The sequence below is a fragment of the Cetorhinus maximus genome, chromosome 24 (genome assembly GCF_964194155.1).
Source record: "Cetorhinus maximus chromosome 24, sCetMax3.hap1.1, whole genome shotgun sequence".
NCBI classification, from domain to species: domain Eukaryota; kingdom Metazoa; phylum Chordata; class Chondrichthyes; order Lamniformes; family Cetorhinidae; genus Cetorhinus; species Cetorhinus maximus.
Window position 1 is genome coordinate 32,990,138 of NC_135902.1, and position 27,392 is coordinate 33,017,529.

The window sequence follows — 27,392 nt, forward strand, 5'->3', positions numbered from 1 at the left end:
TGGGTAAAACGTCCATTTTCCTACCCGCTACCACACTTAGTGCAAATCTTGGACGATTCCATCTATTGTTTCCTTTTCTTTACACGTTTCAGCTTTTCTCTTGTTTTCACTTTCAGAAAGTAGCACAGATGCTTTAGAAACATCTTTTGTTTCTTTGTTTCTTTCCCTTCCCCCATCACCATTCCCTTTGGTCCTGTAAGACTAACTCTTCTGCCATTCAATTGCTCCCGTCCCATCTTCCTGCCTGTCATAGACTTTCCTTTTGTCCTTGTCCCATACAGCCCTTGTTCAAAACATATTACATATCTAACTTTTCCCAGTTCAGATGAAAGGTTATTGACATGAAATGTTAATTCTGTTTCTCTGTCCACAGATGCTGCCTGACTTGCTGAGTATTTCCAGCACTTGTTGTTTTTATTTTAGCTTTATCCCTATATTACAGACAGGAAGGCTCTGTTCAAACAGCGCTAATGTTTCCTCTCACCACCCATCCATAAACAGAAAGGTGTTTTGATTTGTTTACTTTTCAATAAGCGGTGGCGTATTTCCCAACTCCTTGGTTTTTTTGTGTGATCCAATTTCTATTAATAACCCCACAGCAAACTCGAGGTAGGATGAACTCTAAAGGTTAGTTTATTGCACACATTCAAAAACCTTGAAAAAGAGGGTCCACAATGTCCCCCTCTGCACTCATACAGTAAAAGGAGGGGTAAGGAAAAGAAGGTTTTACAGTACAGGCACACAGAGAAAATAAATATTGGTTCACTTGAGTTCCAGAGTCCAAAATCAAATGAGGTAGTCCTTCCAGAGGTCGGCGGGCTGAAAACTGGTGGTGTAAGATTCACTTCTCTGGTGGTGTTGACTTCACATGATGAAATAGGCACACACAGATGAATCCGTTTGTAGACGATGGGACCGAACTTTCAGAAGAGGCGAGGTAGATGGGGCCAGTTGTCCAATCAGGTCAGAGCATCTTCTGTGTGGCCTGCTAGTCAAATGTTAAAACAGCAGACTGGGCTTGCAGCTCAGGAAGACAATATTAACATCTTCAACAAGCCAGAGTCTTAGGTCATGTGAAATTACCTCTCCACAATATCTTCAACAAAGGATGTTTATCCAGTGTCTGGAAACTGGCTTTGTGTTCCAGGCTGATAACGTCTCAGCCATTATGGGTTGAAAGAGGTGCTATTTGTTGAGGGTCTGGTGTTTGGGAAGTCATTGTCTCCGTAGACTTTCTGACTCCGTTGGTAGGCCTGATTTATCAGATACAAATGACCTTCATGTAGCTCCCTTTGAAGTTGGACTGTGCAGTCCTCAGGTGGTCTTTTAGTAGCTCCTCAGAAATAGCGAAGTGTGACATTTCCAAAACTGGGAAATGGCTTCTTTTGTCTTGGTGGCTCACAGACAATAACTCACAGACAGAGGGTCAACCATCTTAATGGTCTTCCTTTAGCCAGAAAGTCCAGTTTAAAATTAAGAAATAGCAATGAGGATATATTTTTTTATAAAAAATATACAATATTAGATGCTATTCTGTCACACCTAGTTTGTGCCACAACATATTGCTCCAGGAAACTGTCACAAAAACATTCCACAAGCTCATTTTCTAGATCACCCTTGCCAATTTGATTGGTCCAATCTATTTGAAGATTAAAGTCCCTCACAATTATTACATTGCCTTTGTTGCACGCTCTAATGACTTTTTGTTTAATGCTCTGTCCAACAGTGTAACTACTGTTAGGGGACATTTAAACTGCTCCCATCAGTGTTTTCTGACTCTTGCTATTTCTGATCTCCTGATTCTATTTCATGAGCTTCTGAGCCAAGATCCTTCCCCACTAATGTCGCTACGTCGTCCTTTAATGTCAGGGCTACTCCTCCTCCTTTGCCATTCTGTCTGCTTTACCAAAATATTGCGTACCCTGGGATATTTATTTTCCAACTTGGTCACCATGGCCTAGATTTTGTGGGGTACCATGTTCCCTACACCCACCCCCTCCACCCCCGAACCTTGACTGAAGAGGCGGTCAGGAGACTGCCGACGAAAAAACTGGCTGCCCTGCAGCCATATTATGCTTGGCAGGGTGTTAATTGGCTAAGGACAAGGCTTCCACTCCCACCTGGGGAGGAGGTCCCACCTTAGAGAGCCGCCAGCCAAGTCTGTAGTCCCAGTAGTACCAGGTTCAAGCAATGGTCACTGCTGGGACTACAGCCAGTCCCTGAAGAAGAGGAGGTTATGGAAGCCAGACTTCAGGTAAGTCTGGGGTATCGACAGTATCAGACTGGCAGTTCCCAGCGATGGAGGTGAGGGGGGTGAGGGTACAAGGTTTGAGAGACCAGGGGTAGTGGGCAGGTTAAAGGGGGGTATGACCTTGGGGAGGATGCCTTTGATAGGCACAAAGGATGCCCCCCTAAAGGAGATACCCCTCCAGCTTGGCCTGTAAAAGCTGCCAGACTTCCCACTTTGCCTGCGCCACCCCTGCCATGGTATAAATAGAGGCGGCAGTAGGATGAGGCAATTCAGCAGCTATCAATAGGCCCAAGGGAGGGTGGGACCCCAACCCTCCACTGCCCAGTACAAGATGGGAGACAGGTTGGGAGCGGGCAAGAAGGCAGTGGACAGGCCACATGCTGTATTTTACAAACTTTCAAACATAGTGGAGGACCGTAAAATCCAGCCCCATGTCTCTGTGGTGGCAATTAAATCTTAACCATTTGTGTCACTAGTTCATCTGCCTTATTGCGATGCTTCACATATTCAGATAAAGAGACTTTAATTTCATTATTTTACTATTATTCCCTGCATGGACATTACCCACTGATGCACAGTTACTGTTAAACACTCTCACCTCCTGTCCAATTCTGCTTTTTTTTACCCGCATTACAATGCTGTTCTATTGCCTCAGCCTTTCTCTTTAGGTTTTTAAATCTCCTTTCACCCAAACCCTCGCCCCAACTCTGATAGTTTAAAACCTTATCCAAAGTCCTAGTTTTATGATTTGCCAGGACGCTGATCTCAGTCCAATTTAAGTGGTGCCCAACCCAGCGAAGCAGCTCACTCTTTCCTGAGTATTGGTACCAGTGCCCCATGAATTGAAACCCCTTTTCCTACACCACTCTTTGAGCCATGCATTTAATTCTCTAATCTTCTTGAGCCTATGCCAATTGGCACATGCCTGAGGTAACAATCTGGAGATGATTACCATTGATGTTCTGTGCTTTAATTTGAACCCTAACTCTTCAAACTCCCCCAGCAGAACATCATTCCTGGTTCTATCTATGTCATTGATTCCTACATGGACCATGACAACTGAATTCTCCCCCTCCCACTCCAAGTTCATCTCCAGCCCCGAGGAGATGTCCTTAACCTTGGCACCAGGCAGGCAACCCAACCTTTGGAGCTCCTGATCGTGGCTACAGAGAAATGTCTATCCCCTTGACTATACTGTCCCCTGTAACTACCATGTTCCTTTCCACTCCCCCAAATTTGAATGGTGTTCTTTACCTTGGTGCCATGGCCAGTTTGCACATCCACCCTGTAGTCCTTTTCCTCATCCACACAGGTAGCAAGCACCTCATACCTGTTGGTCAAAGTCAAGGGCTGAGGCTCCTCCAGCAGTATCTGCTGGATCCCTATACCCACCTGGATCGCAGTCACACTCTCCTGTCCCTGACCAGCTCTGAAGTTTTACCTATCCCTAGGGGTGTGACTATCTCCTGGAACAAAGTTAACTCTTCCCTGATACTCTGCAATGCCTGCAACTCGGACTCCAGCTCAGCAACTCTTGAGCCGAAGTTGCTCGAGTCTCAAACCCTTACAGAAGTCCTGGATTGCAAAGTCTTCCACAGATTCCCACTTGCTGCAGTCATGACCAACACCATCTCTGCCATATCTGTCTAACCTTGTTTATTTAATTAGTCAATTAGTTATTAATTTACACAGCTAAAGTAATAGTAAGTCTCCTAGCCTGGAGACTAAAGAAGAACACTCACCAGATACTGGAGGATGAAAAAGGGTATAAAAAGCAGCACCTCTTTCGCCCTCTCCACTGAATTCCCACCTGTACCAATTCCCCAGTTAGCACTCGTTCCTTGCTGCACTCTGTGCTTCCCTTACTGTGTGCTCCCAGTCAGGAGTGTCAGTTCTGAAATATTTTTGAATTTGTTTTTACAATAGTAAGATGGGAATACAAGAGTCTTTTTTTTAAGTGCCTTTGTGTTTCCTATATTGTTAATAACATTACTTTGTGAATATCTCAGGGTAGATTTTTCTCAATGGATTCTACCTGTGATAGGCCATATGAACCAACTTCTAGGCCGAATTCTTTGAGATATGGCCCACCACCTGGTTAATCTTGTTGAGAGCAATTTCACCTTGATTGGATACTTACAATAAAAGTTTCTTGGCAGTAACAATACAGTCCTTGCAATTCCTAATTTTGTGACTGGTTAACACTTCTTTTGGGGAACACCATAGGTCTTAGGTCTACCCCTTCCCAATAGGGATAGCAAGATGTAAAATTGAGTTTATAAGCTCAATTTCACAGTACGCTCAGGATAACCTGCAAGCAAAGGTAATGTTCTCATTGAGCTAAATACGCTATTTCAGCTTTCAAATTATCTTTCTTTTATTGTAGCTTCCTCCACCAAGTCTTTGTTCACTTTTTTTTCCATTGCCCATCCCTAATTGCCTTTGAGAAGGTGTTGGTGAGCCACATTCTTGAATATACCACAGTAACTTGTTAGATGGCAGTTAAGAGTTAACCACATTGCTGTGAGTTGGGAGTGGGCATGTAGGCCAGACTGGGTAAGGATTGCAGGTTGCTTTCCCTAAAGGACCTTAGTAAACCAGATATAATTTTATGACAACCTGGAACTATCATAGTCACCATTACTGATACTAGCTTTGTATTCCAGCTTTATTTAATGAATTAAATTTCAATTCTCCAGCTGCCATGGTGGGATTTGATCTGATGTCTCTGAGCCATTGGGTGGAATCGTCCCCTCTCGCCATCAGCAGGATTTATGGCAAGCGGGGGCGGGAGATATAGTGGGGTGCAAAAAATTGGTTTCCCAACGTGAGGAAATCAGATCAGGAATTTCCCCTCCTGACGTTCATGGAGGGGTTGATGGGGGGTGTCAAGTCGGCGGGAACCCATTTTGCATCTCATGCATGGTAATTAAAACCCTAACAGACCAGAATTGTGCATCCCCGTCAAATCTTCTGCCCTGCCAGCGGGAATTTATGCCGTTCTGTTATCTAACTGCCCATTCGTGGCATGCACCAGGTGAGGGAGAATTTTAAAACACTTACCTTTCAGTTGAAACAGGCTGCACCACTGAAGCTAACTGTAGCTATGGTGCACACAAAAACACAAAGTGAGGGTGGTGCAGAGAAGACGAAGGGGGGGGTGGATTCAAGACATGAAGTGGTGGGGGGGTGGAAAGCATGAAGGCGAGGGGTTATCCAGAGAAGAAGTGGGAGGGGAAGCTGGATGAGTAGAAGGGATGGGGGTGTGTGGGTGGAGTGAAGGTGGGGGGAGGAAGGCATGTAGGTTAAGGGGAGGGAGGAAGGTATGAAGGGAAAGGGGGAAGGAGAGGGACTAGGATAGGGTGGGGACAAAGTGTTTCAGAGAGAGGGGTTGGTTGAGTCAATGTTGGAACCCTGGGGCGAGAAGTAAGAGTGCTGATGGTAGGAGGGGACGGTGACTCTGAGAGGGGCTAATGGGACGTGGCGGGTTGGAAGAGTCAGGGTCTGTTTATAGTGAGTATAGTTCTTATCCAGGGGGCCATTGAAGGGGACAAGGATGGTGACATGGATTACTGGAGTGGGGAAGATCAGGGTGGGCATTGGAATGGTGACTGGGGGTGGGGTCAGCGGGGAAGGAAGGCATTTCCAAATTCACAGTGATAGGGTCCAGGGTGATGGGGGGAGGCTCAAAGGTCATTGAAGGGAGAGTGAAGGTGACATGGCGGGGGGAGTGGGGGGGGGGGGGGGGGGGGGCGCGATCATGATGGGGGGAAATTGGTAGGTGACAGGGGGAGGGTAAAAGGTGGTAGAGACAGTCTCATATGAAACAGAAACCATTCTGAGACAGAGCCAGCTCCAGACAAAGGCAATGCCCTCAATGCCCACCTGCAAAACATCAAGGTGGGGGGAGGGTCTTCTAGGTGGGTGGAGTTCAAGGTCAGCACAACTGGAGGACTAAAGGGAAACCTTAATAAACATGTGGAGAATGTACGAGAGCTTTCTCGTTTGCTAATCTTCACTATTTGGTGAAGGTCACATGGCAGCAGGTCTGGCCCAGAGGGTTCTCACAACGAGATCCCAGGTGTAGAGATGCCGTTCGCTCTGAGCCATTTGCTATTTGCTCCTGGCAGAGTTAGGGAAGAAGGCAGGGAGGAGGGAGGGAGGGTGAATGGCAGCCAAGTCGCAGCTGCAAATTCCTCCTGGAGGAATGGACCCGCCTGACTAGGGTTCACATGGTTAGTCTCTCCATTGTGACAAGGTCTCTCCATAGAGTCTTGAGGGCATTGGAGGAAAGTGGGTCAGTGCGAGTGGGAGGCCTCTCGCACATTGCAGTCATCACCCTTGTCAAAGAGCGATGTCTTCGTGCACAGCCATGCATTAGGTAGAGGAAGACCCATCCTTGGCCCCCCTCCTCTGGAAGGGGTGGAGTGCACGTGAATATTAAAACTACTAGCAGCAAGAGGGAATTCAGGAGTTTTCCAATCAGTGCAAGATTACATATAATTAGAAGTGCAAAAACTATATACAATGATTGTACACACGTGCCACCAGTATTAATTCAATACTTCTTAATCTTCCCAACTCTGTGTTAATTTGCGTCTCAATGTCTAGGTGCTTCCCTTCCATCCGCAGCAGAGCCAGAGGCAACCTGCTGACTACCATGCCTGTTGTCTGTGATGACTTCAGCAGGCATCCTCTGGAAGTCTGAGGCCTGGTGGGCCCAGCCTGCTTTGGGTATCCTGCTCAGGGGCAGGTGCACCCTTCTCAGCCCGAGCAGCTAGAGCTGATGGGTTCAGAGGCAGAGAGGATTGGGAACCTGGACACCCTTGGAGTGTCTTGGGTGGATGCCCCCATGGTGTCTGCCACAGGTTCCTCCTCTCTTTGGGTGCCCGTGGGCCCCACCCTGACTCCTTGAGGAGAAAGGGCACCTGGATGGAGGTCAAGGTGCCCCATCCCACTCTCACATAGCCATTGCGAAAGCTCACCGATGGTTACAGCGATGGAGAGCAGGTCCGAGCACATCTCTGGCAGAAACTGGGCGTTCTGCTGGACCAGGTTCTCCATGGTGTCCTCCGCATGGAGGTGTGCGCTCGCATGTCAGAGCCTCAGCGTCAGAGAGCACGCGGACGGACTCCTCTGCCTCTCTCTTGAGGGCCTCTGCCACCTCTGCCTGATGTTCCCCTGCATCAAGCAGATACTCCATCATCTTCCCCATGATCGCTTCCAGAGGCTCATCATCTGACTTATGTTTTGCAGAGGCCTCTTCTCCAGCAGTCCTCCGAATGCCAGAGACCTTGGTTGTCGCTACTTCCTTCTGCTGCGGACACGTGTCTGTGAGGTGACCACCGGAGTGTGAGCCTGAGCCTAAACTTGATATATGACCCACCGAGGTGCATGTCCCTGGGCTGGTGGAGGGTGCAGCTCCTACAACACTCAGGGAGCTGGACAACATCCAGGACAAAGCAGCCCACTTGACTTGCACCCCATCCAGTATACTCAACATTCACTCCCTCCACCACCAAGGCAGAGCTGCAGGAGTGTGTACCATGTACAAGATGTACTGCAGCAAGTCACCAAGGCTCTTTCAACAGCACCCTCCGATCCCGCAGCTAGAAGGTCAAGGTCAGCAGACGCATGGGAGCAGCATAACCTGCAAGTTGCCTGAACTCCACCTCATGGCTGTGCCTTCAATGTGGCTGGGTGAAAATCCTGCAGTTGCCTCGCCAACAGCACAGCACATGGACAGCAGCCCACCACCATGTCAAGGGCATTTAGGAATGGGCAAGAGAAATGCTAGCCTTGCTAGTGACGCCCAGGTCTCATGAGAGAAACACAAAAGAGTGGTGCTGTGACTTGGGAAAGTAGAAGGTTCTATTACCCGAGCGGTGTGGATAAAATCATTGATCTGTTTCCTGCATTGCAAGGCGGTCCTCCTCTGCATCCCATGGGCGCTGACCGCCTTGGTGACCTCCTCCCAGATTGCAGTGGTCAGTCGGGTGGGTCTCCTGCGGCCATCCCTGGGGAAGAGGACATCCGGCCTCTCCTGTACCACCTTGAGGAGACGCTCCAGGGATGCATCGCTGAAGCAGGGAGCCGCAGCTTGTTGCCTTCTCCTGCTTCCCGTTAGTCCCGGTGCCTTTTAAATATGGCGCCTGAACATGACAGCAGGACACCTGACTCCTTGCCCACCCCGCCACGAGACTCGTGTATAATGCACACATGCATGACTAATGAGGCAGGGAATGGACAATAGTGTGTACAAGCCCATCCCACTCTGTGACGGGAATCACTCCGAATTTCTGATCCCACCACGGAAAATATGGTGGGAGGGGACGATTCACCCATTAGTCCAAGCCTCTGAATCAGTAGTTCAGTAAAGTAACCACCATGCTATTATATCCCCAAAATCACAGATTATTAGCACAACAGTTACAAATTTACTAAACATTAAGGCTTTTGGTTGCAAGCATCAAATGAACATAAAAATTCAAGGCTGGGCCAAGCATTACTGTACCACTAACTTTATCCACAAAACTAATATAACTTACCAAATGTTGCCACTAAATAGCATTTAAGAAAAAATGAATGCAATAAATTATGGCAAAATTGCAATTGGAGACCAATTTCAAGAAATTATTTTTAAAAATCTTTCCTGCCTCCCTCCCTACTCAAAATTTTGAAACACTTGTTAATGAACACACTATTACTGAGCAAATTCTGTATATGAGAAAGAAGGGACTACGGGGTGAGGTGAAAGAGTGGATTAGACTTGTGTGAAGTATAAATGCTGTGTGCAAACCATTGGGCAGAATGGCCTGTTTCTGTGCTGTAACATTTCTATGCTTCTATGGTTTTTTTCTATGTGCTGTGATCCCTAAGAGCAGTGAAGGTTTGTTTGCTGCTCGATGGTATCCCTAATAGTAAAAGTATGTTGCAGCCTTTTGGATCATTGTCGCTGTTTTTCTCTTTCTGTGCCTGATGAAGAATTGATTTCAGTGCTGCTGTGACTCACTCTGGAGAGGCTGCCCAAGTACTTTTCCTACTTGTTTTTCTTCTCTGACATGCATTACTGATTGTGCGGCAAAGAGCCATGTGTCTAAATTTGGATCCAAGTTTCCAACCCAAATATTTTTTGGCGTCAAGTGCTAAAGAACTGGTGAAGTAAGAACAGGAAATGTCCACCAGCACCTGAGGAGGGAAAGGAAGACTTGCATTTATTTATCACTTTCCATATCCTCCAGATATTCCAATCACTTATGAAGTGTGGTCACTATTGTATTGTAGGCATAGGCGGCAAGGTATCACATACAACAATATGATAAATGACCAGTTAGTTATTTTATAACCCTTGACTGAGTTATAATGTCTTGGAATCTTTTTACATCCAACTGAACAGCGTTAACGTCTCATCCCGAACACAGCTCTCTACTGAAATATTAACCAACATTATGTGCTCGGGCCTGTATCGATGCTTCAAGCTACCACCTTCTAACTCAGAGGTAAGAGAGCTGACACTGAATCATACTGATACCTAGGTCCTGATTTGAAATGTCCCCATCTGACAGAGGGCAGTTACCCTCACCAATCCCGCTCCTTTCCCTGCGTGTTCCCCATATTAACCTGCGGTTTTGAGCTGGTGAGGAGGACACACAGAGGAAGGAAACAGGATTCTGTTTTACAGATGCAGATTGGGCCGAATCAGTCATCAGGACCTAAGCTGCAATATCAACCGCAGGTCGGAGTGAAGAGAGGGGTTTTTCACTCCTCCATTAGGAAAACCTTGCCAGGAGGGAGGAGAGGTAAGTAAGTTTAAAATGTATTTTTTCAGGTGTTCTTGTGTACCGGGAGAGACAGGGGTGTTCCTCCTGGCCTTGCAAAGGAGCCTTGGGCCTCCCACCGGAGGGAACGGATGTGAATCAGTTGCCTGCTGATTGGAGGCAGGCAGCAATTTTAAATAATCAAAGGCCTCATAAGCCCAATTTTCCCATCACATGGGGCAGCTCCCAGCTTCATGGAGGCAATCTCCCTGCAGCTGTCCAGGGGCCATTGGAGCTGGAAGCTCCATGTCCTAAAGCTGGAGCCTGGGACACAGCCCTCGTGGACCATCCGGAGTGCCCTGCCTACCCCTGGTCCCTCTGGTTTTTAATTCCCAACTTCCCTGTCCCAGTGATGCGGCTGCCAAGGCTTCGGAGCTGCCAGCCCTCTGATTGGACTGACAATGTCTACATCCCCTCTCCTGTTCTGAACTGAGCAGCAAGCCCAGAGATGATCAATTAGGAGGCCGTCTCTGGAAAAACTGCCGAGCCAGTCCCGTTGTCAACAAGTGCAGACTTGGGACCCCATTTGGTCCCAATGTTGGAATCCCAAAGCCCATGGAAAAATCCTGACCAATGTTTCAGGTCTGTGACCTTTCATCACCCTGCATCCACTTCTCTTTTATCAGCTTGGTTAGCATATTTAAGACCAGAAGTTCAGCTGGAATTTCAGGAATGACAATAGGACAACTTGACTCCGTCCTAGTACCACTTCCTACTTCCATGAGAGGATAACCTCTACTCATCTTCATTTCTAGTTTTGACCTTACCTTTTAGAATAGTCAGGTTGATTTGAGGGATAGCTTGAAACTCTGGTGGATCCTCGTTGTAGTGATGGTAACGCTGTTTGCGGCGCGATGGGCGATCACAGCATTGGACACACTGGACAGTGCCAGTTTCCGCAGCCTTGTTTTCAGGCTGATTTGTACCTGCATCAAGCCAATCCTGCTCGGGTTCATATGTATCTGATTCAGTATCTGAGTGGTAATAATGTTCTTGTTCCTTTTGTTCATCATTAGGCTGATCAATGTGTGTTACGGGTGGCGTTCCAGTTAAGTATCCATCAATACAAATCAGGAATACAGAGACTTCAAAAGTCAGCATGAAAGCAAAATGGATATTCATGTTCTTCTGCATTACCACCTATTGTAAAAATAAAACAGAATTACGATTGCTCAGAAAAACAAAGAGAAAAATAAATATCTGACATGATCCTAAAGAAAGGACAATAAAAGATGGACATGCACAAGAAATTGAAGACTGACAGAGAAATAAAAGCAAAATATTGCAGATGCTGGAAACAAAACAGAAAATGCTGGAAAAACTCAGCAGGTCTAACAGCATCTGTGGAGGGGAAAAAAACAGTTTAACGTTTGGAGTCTGTATGGCTCTTCTTCAGAGCTAAAGAAGCTAAAGAAGAGTCATAAGACTCAAAACATTAACTCTGACAGAGAAATACTTTACTACAGCCATGCGAATAAACATACATTTAACTCTCAAATTAAATAGACATACATTACACTGGAATCAACAGCCAACAGGTGGTGGGAGAGGTGGAATTGGGTGCTGTTTGTGTGCATGTGGAGGCTGCCTCCCTGTCTTTGGATAATGTCACCATGGACGGCATGTAGATGAGAAAGAAGGCAACAATGATACAGGACTTCAGAAATACGGTGCAAGGATGGGAAGAGGAACTATTGCTGGAGATTTGTTGAAAGAGGAACCAAGCAAGGGGTAGTGCCGCAGGGCTGGATATCAGAGGAGAGTTGTTGGAGGAGGGTGGTGTGGTTGACTGTGGTACATGTAAACATTTCAATTACTTTTGCAATTGAAGATGGCGACTCACACATGCTCAGCTGTAGAACAGCTGTCCTAATGACTCCGTTATTAAAGCCAATGTAGAGCTAAGCCATAAAGATTAGAAGGTCCCTGGTTTAATTCATGGCCAATGCTGAATTATGTGGGCCCAGATCTTTGGTCCCCAGATGGTCAGAGATCTGACATACCCTGGAAGATGCACTACGGTATCCCTTAGAAGTCCCAATGCACTGACTCCGTGGGAATTGCCCAGGAAGCTTGAACTTCCAATGGGCAATTCCCCTGATCCTCTGGATCCTGTGAAATAGTCTCCAACTCTGAGTTAGAGTCAGAGACTTTGCATGGTTCCAATTTATTTGACTGGGTAGATACCCAGGAATGTTAGACGGAAAGATCCTAGTCTAACTCCTGGGTAACTACACAACTGACCCCCACAATCACTCACACTTACCAACCCCAGATTCCCCACTGACCCATGACTAGCCCCCACCGCCCTACTATCCACTGATCCCCACCAACTCCCCCCAAACCAACCTGACTAGTTCTGACTCAAGCTGACTATTCCCCACCATCTGACTCCCCCCTGACACCATGACTCCCCCCCTGCATTCAGATCCAACTGCCCCCTGATCCACTTACCCATTCATCTACCTGCCACCCTGCCTACCTGCCACCCTACTCATGTGCTACCCTATCATCTCACCCACCCACCACCTTACCCTCCTGTTACCCAACTCCTCACCCACCTACCACCCTACCATCTCACCCACTTGCCACCCTGCCACCTTACCCACCTGCCACCTACCCCCTTACCCATTTATCTCAGCCACCCAACCCCTTATACAGCATAGAACTTCAAAAGGACATTGACACATTGGTGGAATGGGCAGATAGGTGCCGGTGAAGTTCAATGCGGAGAAGTGTGAGATGATACACTTTGGTACAAAGAACATGGAGGGACAGTATAAAACAAAGGATACTCAGAATCACAGAATTGTTACGGTGTAGAAGGAGGCCTTTCGGCCCATCATGTCTGCACTGACTCTCTGAGCATTTTAACTTAGTGCCAGTCTCCTGCCTTTTCCCCATAACCCTGCACTTTGTTTCTATTTAAATAATCATCCAATGTCCTCTTGAATGCCTCAATTGAACCTGCCTCCATCGCACTTCTAGGCAGTGCATTCCAAACCCCAACCACTGTGTGAAAAAGATTTTTCTCACCTCACATTTGAAACATTTAAGTTATGAAAAGAGGTTGGATAGACTTGGGTTGTTTTCATTGGAGCAGAGAAGACTGAGGGGTGACCTGATCGAGGTGTACAAGATTATAAGGGGCATGGACAGGGTGGATATGGAGCAGCTGTGCCCCTTAGTTGAAGGGTCAGTCACGAGGGGACACAAGTTCAAGGTGAGGGGCAGGAGGTTTAGGAGGATGTGAGGAAAAACGTTTTTACCCAGAGGGTGGTGACGGTCTGGAATGCGCTGCCTGGGAGGGTGGTGGAGGCGGGTTGCCTCACATCCTTTAAAAAGTACCTGGATGAGCACTTGGCACCTCATAACATTCAAGGCTATGGGCCAAGTGCTGGTAAATGGGATTAGGTAGGTAGGTCAGGTGTTTCTCACGTGTTGGTGCAGACTCAATGGGCCGAAGGGCCTCTTCTGCACTGTGTGATTCTGTGATTTGCCTCTTTTGCAAAACACTTTAAAACTGTGCCCTCTGGTTCTCAGTCCATTTATGAGTGGGAACAATTTCTCCCTATCTACTCTGTCCAAACCCGTCATGATTTTGAAAACTTCTACCAAGTCTCCTCTTAGCCTTCTCCCCTCCAAGGAAAACAGTCCCAGCCTCTCCTTTATTTAGTAGTATCCTTTATTTTATACTGTCTCTCCATGTTCTTTGTACCAAAGTGTATCTCCTCACATTTCTCCGCTTTGAACTTCATCTGCCACCTATCTGCCCATTCCACCAATGTATCAATGTCTTTTTGAAGCTCTACACTGTCCTCCTCGCAGTTTACAATTCTCCCAAGTTTTGTGTCATCCGCAAACTTTGAAATTGTCCCCTGCACACCAAGATCTAGATCATTTATATATATCAGGAAAAGCAAAGGTCCCAATACCAACCCCTGGGGATACTATTGTAAGGGGTGTGCAGGAGCAGAGAGACCTGGGCGTATATGTACATAAGTCATTGAAGGTGGCAGGACAGATAGAGAGAGCTATTACTAAAGCATACAGTATTCTAGACTTCATTAATACGGGCAGAGAGTACAAGAGCAGGGAGGTTATGATGAACTTATATAAGACAGTAGTCAGAGCTCAGCTGGGGTATTGTGTACAGTTCTGGGCGCCACACTATAGGAAGGATGTGAATGTATTGGAGAGAGTGCAGAAGAGGTTTACGAGAATGGTCCCAGGGATGAGACACTTCAGATGTGAGGAAAGATTGGAGAAGTTGGGACTGTTTTCATTGGAGAGGAGAAGGCTGAGAGGAGACTTGATAGAAGTTTTCAAAATCATGAGGGGCCTGGACAGAGTCGATGGGGAGAAACTGTTCCTGATCGTAAACGGATTGAGAGCCTGAGGGCACAGTGTTAAAGTGTTTTGCAAAAGAAGCAAATGCGAGGTGAGAAAAAACTTTTTCACACAGCGAGTAGTTAGTGTTTGGAATGCACTGCCTGGAAGTGTGGTGGGGGCAGGTTCAACTGAGGCATTCAAGAGGGCATTGGATGATTATTTAAATAGAAACAAAGTGCAGGGTTATGGGGAAAAGGCAGGAGATTGGCACTAAGTTAAAATGTTCAGAGAGCATTCGGTGCAGACATGATGGGCTGAATGGCCTCCTTTGACACCATAACAATTCTGTGATTATTCTGCTTTTCATATACATTGGACTCATTTTCAACCCTTATCCACTTACCTTATCCACCCTAACCCCTCACCTGCCCTACCTGCTTACCCACCCCACCCCTTTACCCACTTACATTACCCACCCTAACCCCTCACCCACCCTACCTCCTTACCCACCCTATCACCTCACCCACCCTAACTCCCTACCCACCCTAACACCTCACCCACCCTAACTCCCTACCCACCCTAACACCTCACCCACCCTAACTCCCTACCCACCCTAACACCTCACCCACCCTAACTCCATACCCATTGAACCCCTCACCCATTTACCTTCTCTGTGTAGCTTTTTGAAGAAGATTCGGGCCATTTTAGCTATTTACTTACCAGAATACAGCAGCTAGTGACATAAAAAGGGGGCTTGGATTGTCTGCCCCGAGGATCCAGAGCTGCGAAGAAGCAGCTCCATTTTAGGTATGCTCTGCATTGTTGGAGAAGCTGCAATCGGAAGCCCTGGCCAGAAATGCAGGGCTCTGGCATAGCGGAGAAAAGTAGGAGCAGTGTGGCAATCCAACTCCTCGGAAAACTTGGCCATGATATTAGCTTGAATAGCGGGAACGTTACTACACTTGGTCTCAGTTTCACTGGATTGGGAAGAGAAAACAATTCCAAGCTCTCACTGCTGTTCATTGTTCACTGTTAGATAGTGTTTGCATGTGGAGATTGAGTAAAGACAGGATTTGGCTCAACTGTGAAGCATCCAAAGTCAAATAGCCTGTTAACATTAGCTGTCTAGGTTCACACTTAAAAGCTCCCTTTGGTGAGTTATCAGCAGATACTAAAGCCTCAATAACATCGCTTTGAGAGAGATGGGCAGAAAATTGATGGAGCAAATGGCCTATATAATAAAATTTATTCTGTCCTTCATATACATTGGGCAATTTTTCAATATTAAGGCACCTATTAAAGAGAAGAATGATTAGCTCTTACAAAATGGCACCAAGTATAAGAGAGTGAGACCAACTCTTCATGCTCTTGAGATAAACTGTAAATCAGGAGCACCCTGCAGCAGAGGTGATTCATCAGTTTGTTCGCTAGTTTAACATTTCTCTCTATTTTAATGAGGTTTTGACATTTTAGTGATCCACTCTTTCTCACCTGAGATGCATTTTCTCAATGTGTAGGATTAGGTCTTTGTGTAGCAAACAAAAGCAAAATAGGCTGATTTTCAGAGTTTCAACTCTGCTTCATTTAGCTTCAGACTAATGTGACCACAAATCTATTCAGTCTTATAAAGCTGCTTTGGGACTCTTTATATGGAACTCTGTTTCTGTTCACGCAAATAAATGGATCCTCGGGCCATATGAGCTTATAGGATTCATTCTCATCTTTGAAGCCTCTTTGTAGATGTATTGTGGCGGTATATTTAATTTATTTGATAGCAAACATTAAAAAAGAGAATAACACCCAGTATTTTAAACAAGCTAACTCCTCTGTTAAATCAAGGATGTCACGTGAATCTGTTAAATTTTCATACTGTAATATCACAGCCAGTAATTTCTAGTGTCATTCTGTCAGTATGCTGATAATAAAAGGGGTCATTAGAAGAACTCAGTGGGGGTTAATTTTGACTTTGGGGGATGGTGTAAAACACATAATGTTGACTCAACCACCCATTAAACAGCTCTCCTGTTGACTTAAAAGTGGGAGAGGGGTTTCACTGATCAACGAGCTGATATTACATTTTACACCATTGCCCTGGTCAAAATGGCTCCAGTGGCACTAAACATTATCAAGCTTCACCAGTTTTGGCAATTTGGAGCCTGTAAGCTTTGTCCCTGGCTTTGTGATTGGCAATCTATTATATAATGGAATGCTTTCCATCTGTGTTATAATGTCAGGGGGCCATTAACATTTCTAACATGGGGGTCTTCAAATTGAAAACATGTTGGTAATTTTTAGGAATTAATGGTTTTAGATAATTTTGCAGTCGTCATTAAACAGATATGAATTTTCTTTGGTGTGCTTTAGGAAAGTCTAGTTGCCACAGTGATAATTATGATGCTTTACATTGTAGTCGACTCATTACTTGGAACCAGTATCAGAAAATCTCTCCAAAATATGAATTGTAATCTTGACAATTTGATATGAAGTTTTTTTTCAACCATTTTTTGCATTTTCTAACTTAACCCTTTTAAAATTAAGTGTTTAGATTTTTAAATTTACCTCATTATAAACTTATTTGCTATCAACAAAACTAAAATCGTAAACTTACCAATGATCTTTGCTCAAACCACTTTCTCCATCACCCCTCCCATTCCCCCTTCCTCTCACAAGCCATACAATGCACACTAATGGGCCTCTGAACCTCCTCGTCACTGGGTACATGCTCTTTCTGCACCATGGGTCTCACCTGTAAAGCAGACTCCCCATGTTCAGAAAACCTATGCAATGGCCCTGATGCAAACAAGAAAAATGCAGAACACCATTCCCAATCTTTGTTGGCTCTCAAAATCCTCATCAGGTTCCTGCTGGAACTCCACGAGATTGTTACATTCAGATATCTATAACAGATCAGGCAGTATCTGTGGAGAAAGAAACAGGGTTAACACTTCAGGTTGATGACCTGAAAAAGTTACAGATGCTACAGGTTTAATCAACTACGGAGGCAGGGAAAGGGACTAGAGAGAAAAGAACAAAAAGGAAAGCAGGAGTAATTAAATGAAAAAGAGATGGTGGTGCAAGGCAAAAGGAGATAGCAATAGGATAATAAATAAAAGTTGGGCCTACAGGATGTGTAAATGGGAACAGCAGAGTTATTACCTACAGCTGCTGTCTGAAAAAATGGAAGCCAAGGTTATGATCTGAAATTGTTGAATTCGATGTAGAGTCCAGAAGGCTGAAAAGTACCGAACCAAAAGAAGAGGTACTGTTCCTCAAATGTAAGAATTCAAGGAGAGGGAGATCAGAGCAGAAGTGAAGCAGAGCATTAAAACCAGAAGCTTGAGGTCAAACTTGCAGAATGAAAGGAGGTGTTCCACAAGCGGTGACCGAATCTGTATTTAGTCTCCCCAGTGTAGAGGAGACTGCATTGTGAGTAGTGAACAAATAGAAAGAAATGGCTGTTTCATCTGGAAAGTGTTTGGGGTCCCTGGGCTGTGAGAACAGAGGAAGTAAAAAAGCAGGTGTTGCATTGCCTGCACTTGCATGGAAAGGAGCTGCGGGAAGAGGAAGGGCTATTGGGGTGATTAAGAAGTAGGTCAAGGCATTGCGGAGGGAAAGGTCCTTTCAGAGTGCTGAAAGGGGAGGGGGTTGATGGTGCGTCACATTGGGGATAGCAGAAATGGTGTAGGATGATCTGTTGAATGAGGAGGTTGCTGGCATAGAAGGTAAGGTCAAGGGGAACCTATCCTGGTTGTGGAAGGGAGATGAAGGAATAAGAGCAGAAGTGTGGAAAATGGAATGAATCAAGTTAACATTTTGCACTCCAGTACTCAACATTGAGTTCAATAATTTCAGATCATAATCTCTGATCCCATTTTTTTAGACAGCTGTTGGTAATGAGTCTGCTATTGCCACTTAAACTTCCTCTAAACCCACCTTTTGCTTCTTGTCTCATTATCATCACCTTTTGTCGTGCACCTTCAACCATTTGCCATTTAATGCCTCCTGCCTAATGCCATCTTCTTTTTATTCTTTCCCCCTTCCCCCTTTTCCCTACCTCTGTACTTGCTTAAAACCTGTTGCAGTTCTAACATTTTCCAGTCCTGATGCAAAGTCATCAACTTGAAATGTCGATCATTTTCATTCCACAGATGCTGTCTGACCTGCTGAGTATTTCCAGCATTTTCTGCTTTTATTTCAGATTTCCAGCATCTGTAGCATTTTGCTTTTGTAACTGTGTAATAATGTCTTGTTATGATACAGCTGACAGTAATGCTGAGCTGTTCAAATCCCAGAGGGAAACTTGAAACAACTGTCATAACCAATTTTTGCAATTTGTATGTTTCGAGATGCAGGCTTTGAATTCAGTTATAATAAGACCACTGAGTCTCAAGAGGTTTTAATAAAACTAAATTAAACATTTATTACTTAAAAGATTGCAAGCACATGCATAAATCTACAAATTATTACAATAATAACTTGTAAGAATCCCTAATTAATCTGATTCCCAGTTACACCTCCATTAAGGCAACAGTAAAGCACATACAAAAACAGAAAATGCTGGAAAAACTCAGCAGGTCAACAAAACCTGTAGAGAGAAAAACAGAGTTAATGTTTCAAGTCCATAAGAGTCCTCTCCAGAGCTCTGAAGAAGAGTCATACGGACTCAAAACGTTAACTCTGTTTTTCTCTCCACTGGTGCTGTTAGGCCTGCTAAGTTTTTCCAGCATTTCCTGTTTTCGTTTCAGATTTCCAGAATCCTCAGTATTTTTCTTTTATCTAGTAAAGCACATAGATTTAAACAGACCCCTGGCAAAACACACTCTGGGAAGTTGCATTCAAAATGAGTTTCTTTCAGCTCTGGGTCCTCGCAGACAGTGGCTTGAGGCTTACAGGCTGGAGGCTTTAGATCTTAGAATCCCTCTTCTTTTACCAACAGCCTTCTCTTCCTTGATATATATTTTCCTCTTTGAATGCAAATTCTCATTGTATCACTGGCTTTTTGAACTTTACCTCTTCTAACAATAAAACCCTTTCACAGAACCAATTTTATTAGCAAGCTTTGGAAAAAATAAACACATTGTTTGGCTTCTTCTGGCTAGGTCTAATATTTAACCCATTGTTTTGAGTGGTTTATTTCAAAATGCAAATTGTCCCTTTTACACTTCACTTTCTAACTTCCCTATGTTTTCTTCACTAGCATTTCAAATCTACTTCTCTTCTATACATTAAAGCCTCTATACTAGCTGGCTTTAATCCAATTTAGATGCACATACATAGGCCAGAATTTTTTCCTCGTCGGGCGGGCTCGGTGGGAGTGGGCAGGAGTGGTTGGGAAGCCGACCGCCACCCGCGATCGGTGGGCCAATTAAGGCCCGCCCTGCATGGATCGTGAGCAGCAACACTCAGCATTACCTGTGCGGGAAGGGGGGAGAAGGGAGAATGTGCCTGAGTGCACGGAGCTGCCTCAGGGAGACTGAAGCGCTTTTTAAAAAAATTAATAAAGATAGTAAAAATTAAAAATAACATGTCCCCTCATGTGACTCTGTCACATGAGCTGGGACATGTTTTTAATTCAAAAATAAAGTTTTTAGTTAAAGTTTGTTTACTTTAGGAAACCTCATCCTGCTCGTGGATGAGGTTTCCTAAAAAATGTAAAGGCCGCTTGGCCTTTTCACCCGCTTGCCTGCCAACCGTAAGGTTGGACGGGCAGCATTAATTTGATCTTAATTAGCTTGTCAATGGCCTTAATAGGCCTTTCAATTATTGGCGGGTGTGCAGCCAACTCCGGCGCGCGCCCGCCAATAGAAATATCGCGCAAGTGTGCGATGACGTCGGGATGCATGTCTCTAGACTAGCTGGCTTTAATCCAATTTAGACACGCACACATACACGTACACATAGGCCAGAATTTTTCCCTCGTCAGGCGGGCACCTTCATGCCAAACGTAAAATTCTGCCCACAGACACAGACACCACTAGAACTCTATTTTAAGATAATTTCCAATAACATTATAGACATTATTATATCTTCTTGACAGTCTACTGCTGCTAAGTGTGAAATCTAATGCAAAGTAAGACATTAATAATCATTGGGATTCATTTGGTTTCATTTTTTAAATTCATCTTTGGTATATGAGCATCACTGACAAGGTCGGTTTTGCCCATCCCCAGCTGCCCTTAGGTGGCGATGAGCCACTTTCTTGAATCACTGCAATCCTTGTGGTGTAAATGCGCCCACGGTGCTGTTAGAGGTGAAAACTAATTCAAGAAGACGAGGTGAAAACACCTGGGAAAATCCAGTTTTCTAAGCGATTAAAAATATTTGATTCCACAACATAATGCAGTCAAAAAACAATCATCTCCCACAAACATATAGTCTAAAAGCAGAAACAAAATGGCATGTAGCAGAATGGAAACCTCCAACTGTGCAAATTTTCCTTCTGTTTACCATAGGATAAGGGAAAAATTGATGGTGTAGGGTGTAATCTAATTAAATATGATAAATAAATTGTAGTTAATGTAATTTATTATTTTTGTATAAATGCTGTAGTAAAGCTGCCCTTGACTGCAGTATTTTAACAGGTCACTTTTATGTAGCCATGGAAGTTTGCTGTACAACATATAAACAGATTTTTTTCTGGTTCAACTCAGGGATATTTAAGAAATATATTTATTGATAGCTTGATTTTATGGCAGATTGGAAACATGTGTAATGGTGTGTGCTGCATTAAATTGGTTCATTTAGCTCGAACCAGTACAATACTTACAGCATTTTAACATCAATCCAAGCCAGAGCCCCAGTTACTCTGCTTATGCACATCACAGTGCAATGGGAGGCAGCAAATCTCTATGGGTGCCTGGTGTTACAGACAGGAGGGGATCAGTTCAAGCAGCACTGTTTCCCTCTTACCACCTACCCGTAAACAGAAGGTGTTTTGAATTAGTTTGCTTGAAAGAATAAAGGTGGAGTATTTTTTTTCCAACCCCTTGATTTTTGTGTGATATAATTTTACTAATGATCCACAGCAAACTCGAGTTAGGATTAACTCAGCAGGTTAGCTTATCGTACACATTCAAAATCCGCAAAAGGAGTATCCGCAACATCACAGTCTGCATGACCCACTGCTGATCTCAGCTATGGGTCAGTGGTAGCATTTTTCACTCTGCACCAGAAGGTTGTGAGTTCAAGTTCCACTTCAGAGCACAAAATATAGGCTGGCATTCCAGTGCAGTAGTGAGGGAGTGAGGCAATGTTGAAGGTGCCATCTTTCAGTTGAGATGCTAAATTGAGGCCCCATCTGCTATCTTGGTTGGATGTAATTGATCCCAAGTTATTATGTCAAAGAAGAGCAACAGAGTTCTGTTATCCTGGCCAATATTTATTCCTCAACCAACTCTTTCGTATGTTGGTTGCATGGCCTATCTTATGCTGAGTAACTGCGGAGGTCTGTTCCACCTACTATCTCAGGAGGACATTGTCAGCAATAGGCCCTAAGGTGTAGAGAAATGAACTGGCCTAGTCTTCAGCTCTTTGGTAAGTAGACCCGACGCTTCTCAATGCCTGAGGAAGTTTTCTCTCCATGACTTCCAATGTTGGCCACTGTGCAGGCCCTCAAGGCTTTCGAATGGGCGGGATAGAGACAATGGCTGCTTGCCTGGTGCTGCCATCGCTACCGCTTTCCTATCTGTCGCCTTCTTAGGAACGTTTGCAGATTCTTACTTCTAACAGGTTTACTTCCAGTTTCGCTCAATGGATGTTCCATCAATGGCACCAACCCTTCATTAGATTGATGTCACCACCGCTGCTACCATGGTTCATATATTAGTTGTGTGTCCTCTCTTATCCTGAGTAACTGTGGTGTGACTCCTGAGGGTTACTTCAAACTGCTTTATTTATACTTTATACATGATGAGATAGTGTCATGAAAATATAATAATTATCGTTATATATTTGTAACTTATTGTAAAGGTAGGTTAATAGTGGGGTTTGGATTAGTTTCTGTGTATAGGTGTGTGTGTGGGTTTTAATTGAATTGCAGACATCTAGTCTGGGTGCTTTGATGTATCAGAAGGGAAACTAGGTTTGAAGTGCTAAATATGTAAACATGACTGAAGTTTTAGAATGGGAGGTGTGAAGAACATTTGCATTTTTAGATAAACCCAAGTAGTGAATTTCAAAGAGATGGTCAAGTGTTATACCTAGCCAACAGAGGCTAAGCAAAACAGTGTGTTTATTTTTCCCAAAGATTACTGATAATATGAGTGCTGTGAATGATTTATATTATGGAAAAAGTAAAGTTGCAAAGACATATTGGTACAGTGGGATTTACATTAAAAAGGGAGAAACATGTATAAAGGAGATGAGGTTATGTGTAAAAAGAAGGCATTCTAAGACCTAATAAGTGTGAAAAGCCTCCAGCCTCTGTCTCCAAGCTGCTGTCTCCAGTAACAAAAACTAAGAGAATTCATTTTAAATATCAATGTCCAGGGTATTGTGTGCTTTGTCTGGGTCTGTTGAAACCTACGGTGTTTTACTGTTGCCTTAATGGAAGTGTAACTGGGAGCTAGATTAATTAGGGGGTTTAGGAGTTATCATGGTAGTAATTTGTAGACCTATGTATGTGCTTAAAATAATTGCTTTTATTAATAAACGTTTAATTTAGTTTTGTAAAAAAAAACCTCTAAGACTCGGTGAACTTATTACTACTGAATTCAAGGCGCGCATCTCGAAATAAAAATACAAATTGCAAAACAGTTGTGGCAGCTGTTTCAAGTTCCCCTCTGGGATTTGAGCAGCTCAGCATTTACCATCCACTGTGCCATAACAGGTAGGTACATGTATCATGAGTACAGATCATTACATCTGCTCATCAGAGTCTCTAGCATATGACTGCTGATGTCACTGTTGCATCATGATATACATCACTCATTGAGGTTGATGAGGTTGTTATAGGTCAAAACAATGGGCAAGCATATTAGCTCTTTCTGGCACAAGGTTACAGTTTATTTTTAAAAAGCATTAACATGGTGCCCCAATGACTAAAAGGGTGAACACACCACCCATGTAGCACTCTGCCATTCAAATGTCTAAGGTTTGATTTAGGGTCTTTGCTGATTTAGTTGAACTAACTTAGGGCAGATGTCAGAGTGCTATAACTGTCCACAGTGGCCCGAGTTGAGGAGAAAGAAAATCAGCCATGCTCCCATTCTGTTTGTTATCCACTGACCCAAGTACAGGTGAAATAGCCTGGTACCATCTCAGCTTGCATGGGCTGATTGGCTCCTAATGAGAAGTACTATAACGGCTGCTGGGGACAATTTTAATGCATCGAAGTTGGCAGGAATGGCCTTGAAATGAAGTCAGTAAATTTACTGCCCCACCGACATGGATATGGGCTACATGCCCTTTGGTTGGTGTAACTGGTGATAAAGCTGAAGAGGTCCTGAAAAGTTATGTTGGGAAGTATTATTCCTGGAACCAGGAGGAGCAGGAGTGTGAACTGCACCGAGATGTCTGTTCGCTTCAGGTAGTTCACTGGTTCTACTTCAGTGATGTCCAGGCCTCAAGGTGGCTGTTGGCTGGGGGAGTGGGTGGGCTGCCCAAAATTTAAAATCTCCCTCATTCCACCAGAGTGAATGGATTAATATCCCACCTTCAGCCAGCGAGAGCAGTGCGAAAATATAATGTTTAAAGGATGCTGTTATGTATTCATTTTCAATCTGGCATAAGCTGTAGTTTTGACTTGTCACCATGTTAAACCAGAAGAATGCTGCTTTAATGCCTGCTGTACAGGCAAATTCCCATGGTGTTGCTGTTTAATAACAGTCCAACATTGTGCAGTGAAGGAAACTTTTTATATTGCTACCAATCCAAGGCCAGAATGATGCAGGACTTCTCACAGCCACTGATACTGATCTGCGGCAGTGGCTTCATCATTTTAATATCAGCAGTAGCCTACTGATAATCTCAGAATGATTCTGATGTTGAAGGTGTAATACAGAGGCAACAACAGATAGAAAAATGACAGTTTCACTGGTATATTTCAAGTTACTTAACTTTAAAACTTTTTTTTATTTATTACAGGACATTGATTTTCTAATTAACCAAATTTGCACAGAAGTCATTAGAACAATTTGCTACCAGGAGTATCCTTCAAAGATCACATGAGTTTCATTGCATTTCAAAACAAGTTTTAATCAGGGTGATAAAGAGGTCACAAGACATCTGGGAGATGAACAAGTGCAGCCTTCTGAGGTTTTGTTAAAGCTGACCACAGAAATTGTCTGAGAATTATAGGGAACCTTCCTTCTAACAGAATGACATGAAACATCTGGAGTAAGACATTAAAATATCATGCTAATTGATTCCTGTAAATTGGACCACCCCTTTGATTAACAATGTTCACTGCGGTGCTGTGAATTCAGCCCCGCTAATGAAGGGAGGTTGAAGCATAAGGCCTACACATTAGTTAAGGATCATTTTCTTCCTAAACACATTTGATCAATCTTACTCTGCCTGTTTGTAAATAGACACTGCAATGTGTCTTGAAACACATCAATGTGTCACTTGTCCACAATATCACCATGGCCTCTACCATCCCCAAACACTTCTTAAAACCATAAAACAGTCATTGCAGAGAGTAACCTCCATTCAGTGAAATAGTGAATATAGAAACAGAATCTCATTGTAGAAGTATTGGTTATTAATGGCGCACAACTTCCGAGAGAGAGCTTTATAAATCACTTATAACTTATGTACGCTATTTTTCTCATTCTGTGGCTTACAGAATATTCTCCTGAGATAATGGTCTCTTTTACCTCAACAGGCCTGCATTGGAAAGCACTGCATTCCTGACACTGTGAAAGAATGTTCAGAATTCAGTTCCTTTCCATCACTGTATTTCATGTTATTATTGCAGTATCGCAAAAGTTCATTTCACAGAATGTTGTAGAACTGTGCAATTACAGTAGACCGCACTTAAACCAGCCACACAGGCTTGCAAAATCCTGAACGGCATAGCACTCAAATCTCATAGATCACACTGCAGTGGAAGCCCAAGTCATCAGTCATTGTTGTCATTTAAAAGATACATTCTCACATGACATGTACCATGAACCAGTTAAGCAAACCTTTATTTCTCTCCCAAAAACTTTATCAGCTTCTGAAACAAAAATGCAAGATCGGACCAACTCAAAACTTAAACAACACAATGACAGTCACTCTGCTTACCTTTTGATTTTAACAATATATCTATTTTTGCATAGCATCTTTGAAAAGTGTATCATTATCACAAACATCCAGATGTACTAAGTGACCATTGGCATTTCAATATGCGTGTTTGCTTCTGTGTAACGTTTAATGTTTATTTGTAAAGCAACGAAGCCTCTTTAATATTATAAAAAATAATACTTTTAAAAATGGGTTTGCATGTTTTTCTATAAGCTGCCATTTGATCCAGTGCCAGTGTAATCATATCCTGAAACTCCTTTTTTTGTAAACGTTCACCAGAAAACTCAATTTTTCTTCCCAATGCACTTTAGACAGTTTACAATAACACAGAGGCACGACTAATTAAGCAGTAACATATTTAAATATTTATGTTACAACTATCAGCAGGTGGCTAATTGTTATAACATTTTTTTAAATTGTAAATTAACGTACAGAATGACTACAGTTTTGCTGAGCTCAATTATTAGCCTGCCATCAGAAACTAACAACTGACCTGTTTGCAAACTTGCTTGGATTGAGCAATATAATGCAAAAGAAATGTTCCAGGAAAGTTTGCTACGTATTTATATAAAGCCTCGATAGACAAACGTTTTCAGGAGTTTACAGAACATTGCTTACCTCAGTATCAATACTCAAAGCGAGAAATCTTTTCTTCTTCCTCCGTTATGAGTGCTTGCTCTGAATATTTTGAAGTTACGTCTCATCCCTTTGTCCCCAGGCTCCTTGTTGGCTCCGAGTCCTAGATTCTGAGCCAGATTCCAGATTATAGAGGCTGAAACCGAGACTTATGCAACTTTTAAATTCCCCTTCAACACATGCCATCTGCTTGCACTTTCCAGACTGACAGGAGGATCAGAATACAGAAGATTCAACACATCGAAAATAAGGGAGAGACTGTAAGAGTGGAAAAAAAGTGTCCTGGGAACACAGTGGCAGAAAGGAACATGTATTGTGTAAAAAATAGAGTGAAAGCAAGAATCATAAACAGGAAATGAATAAAACTAAGAATGATGGATAGATCCTAACAGAAAGAGGGGGAAGAGTAAGTGCCCAAGGAGACAAAATAAAAAGATATCACGGGCAAGTATAAGTGAAGAAAAAGAAAGTACGAGTAGCTCCGAGATTTAGAATGCAGTTTTGGCTGTGCAAAATGGTACTGAGTAAACATCAACATATTTAACTTGGCAGATCTGACTTTGCACCACATTAAAGCAGGAGCTAAGACCACACATCATGGGAAGTTCTCACTGGGTACAACATAGCCCAGCCCAGTGTAGCACAGCATTTTGAAAGTGCCCAGCACACCCATTGGACCTTCTGGATTAGATAAGTATGTTTTTAAATATCTTAATCTCAGGGGAGAGCAGATGCTGGTACCCACCCTCTCATAACATCAAAAGTTAGTCAGAAAAGCACTGGAAGCACACTGTAGGTCTGGAAAGAGGAAGATGTTTTTAATTCATTAGAAAATGAAAAGTGGGAGGTAATCATCCCAGCATCTTATATTTTTATTTCAGGTTAGAAGCATTTATGCTTTTTTCTTATTATTAAGCATCAACCACTTGTGGGATGGGCTGGGGTGGAGCACAACTAATTCACCCAAGGATGCATCTGTAGTCACTAAGCTCAGTGCAAGGTGCAGTCAAGGTGCACTTAAATATGCACTTTCCAGGAACTCAGCTACAACTTTAAGTGATGACTTACTGTATAGCTGCATTCTTGATAACTGCATGTTATTTTTATTGCTTGTCAAGCTATTAACC

At 43.6% G+C, this 27,392-nt stretch overlaps 1 protein-coding gene across 2 annotated transcripts in view; it reads right to left on the reverse strand.

Moving 5' to 3' along the window:
- c1qtnf1 (C1q and TNF related 1) overlaps positions 1 to 26,756 on the reverse strand; it is a 39,719-nt gene extending 12,963 nt beyond the window's left edge. The window contains exons 1-3 of one of the 2 annotated variants that reach the window (XM_078570961.1): positions 26,248 to 26,756; positions 17,147 to 17,318; positions 10,836 to 11,208 (exon numbers count right to left, since the gene is read on the reverse strand). In XM_078570961.1, the coding sequence (XP_078427087.1) occupies positions 10,836 to 11,208; positions 17,147 to 17,254 (481 nt within the window). In that variant the 5' untranslated portion in view covers positions 17,255 to 17,318; positions 26,248 to 26,756. The remainder of the gene's footprint in view (positions 1 to 10,835; positions 11,209 to 17,146; positions 17,319 to 26,247) is intronic. The other variant, XM_078570962.1, reaches the window with a different exon arrangement.
- Positions 26,757 to 27,392: the final 636 nt, after the last annotated feature.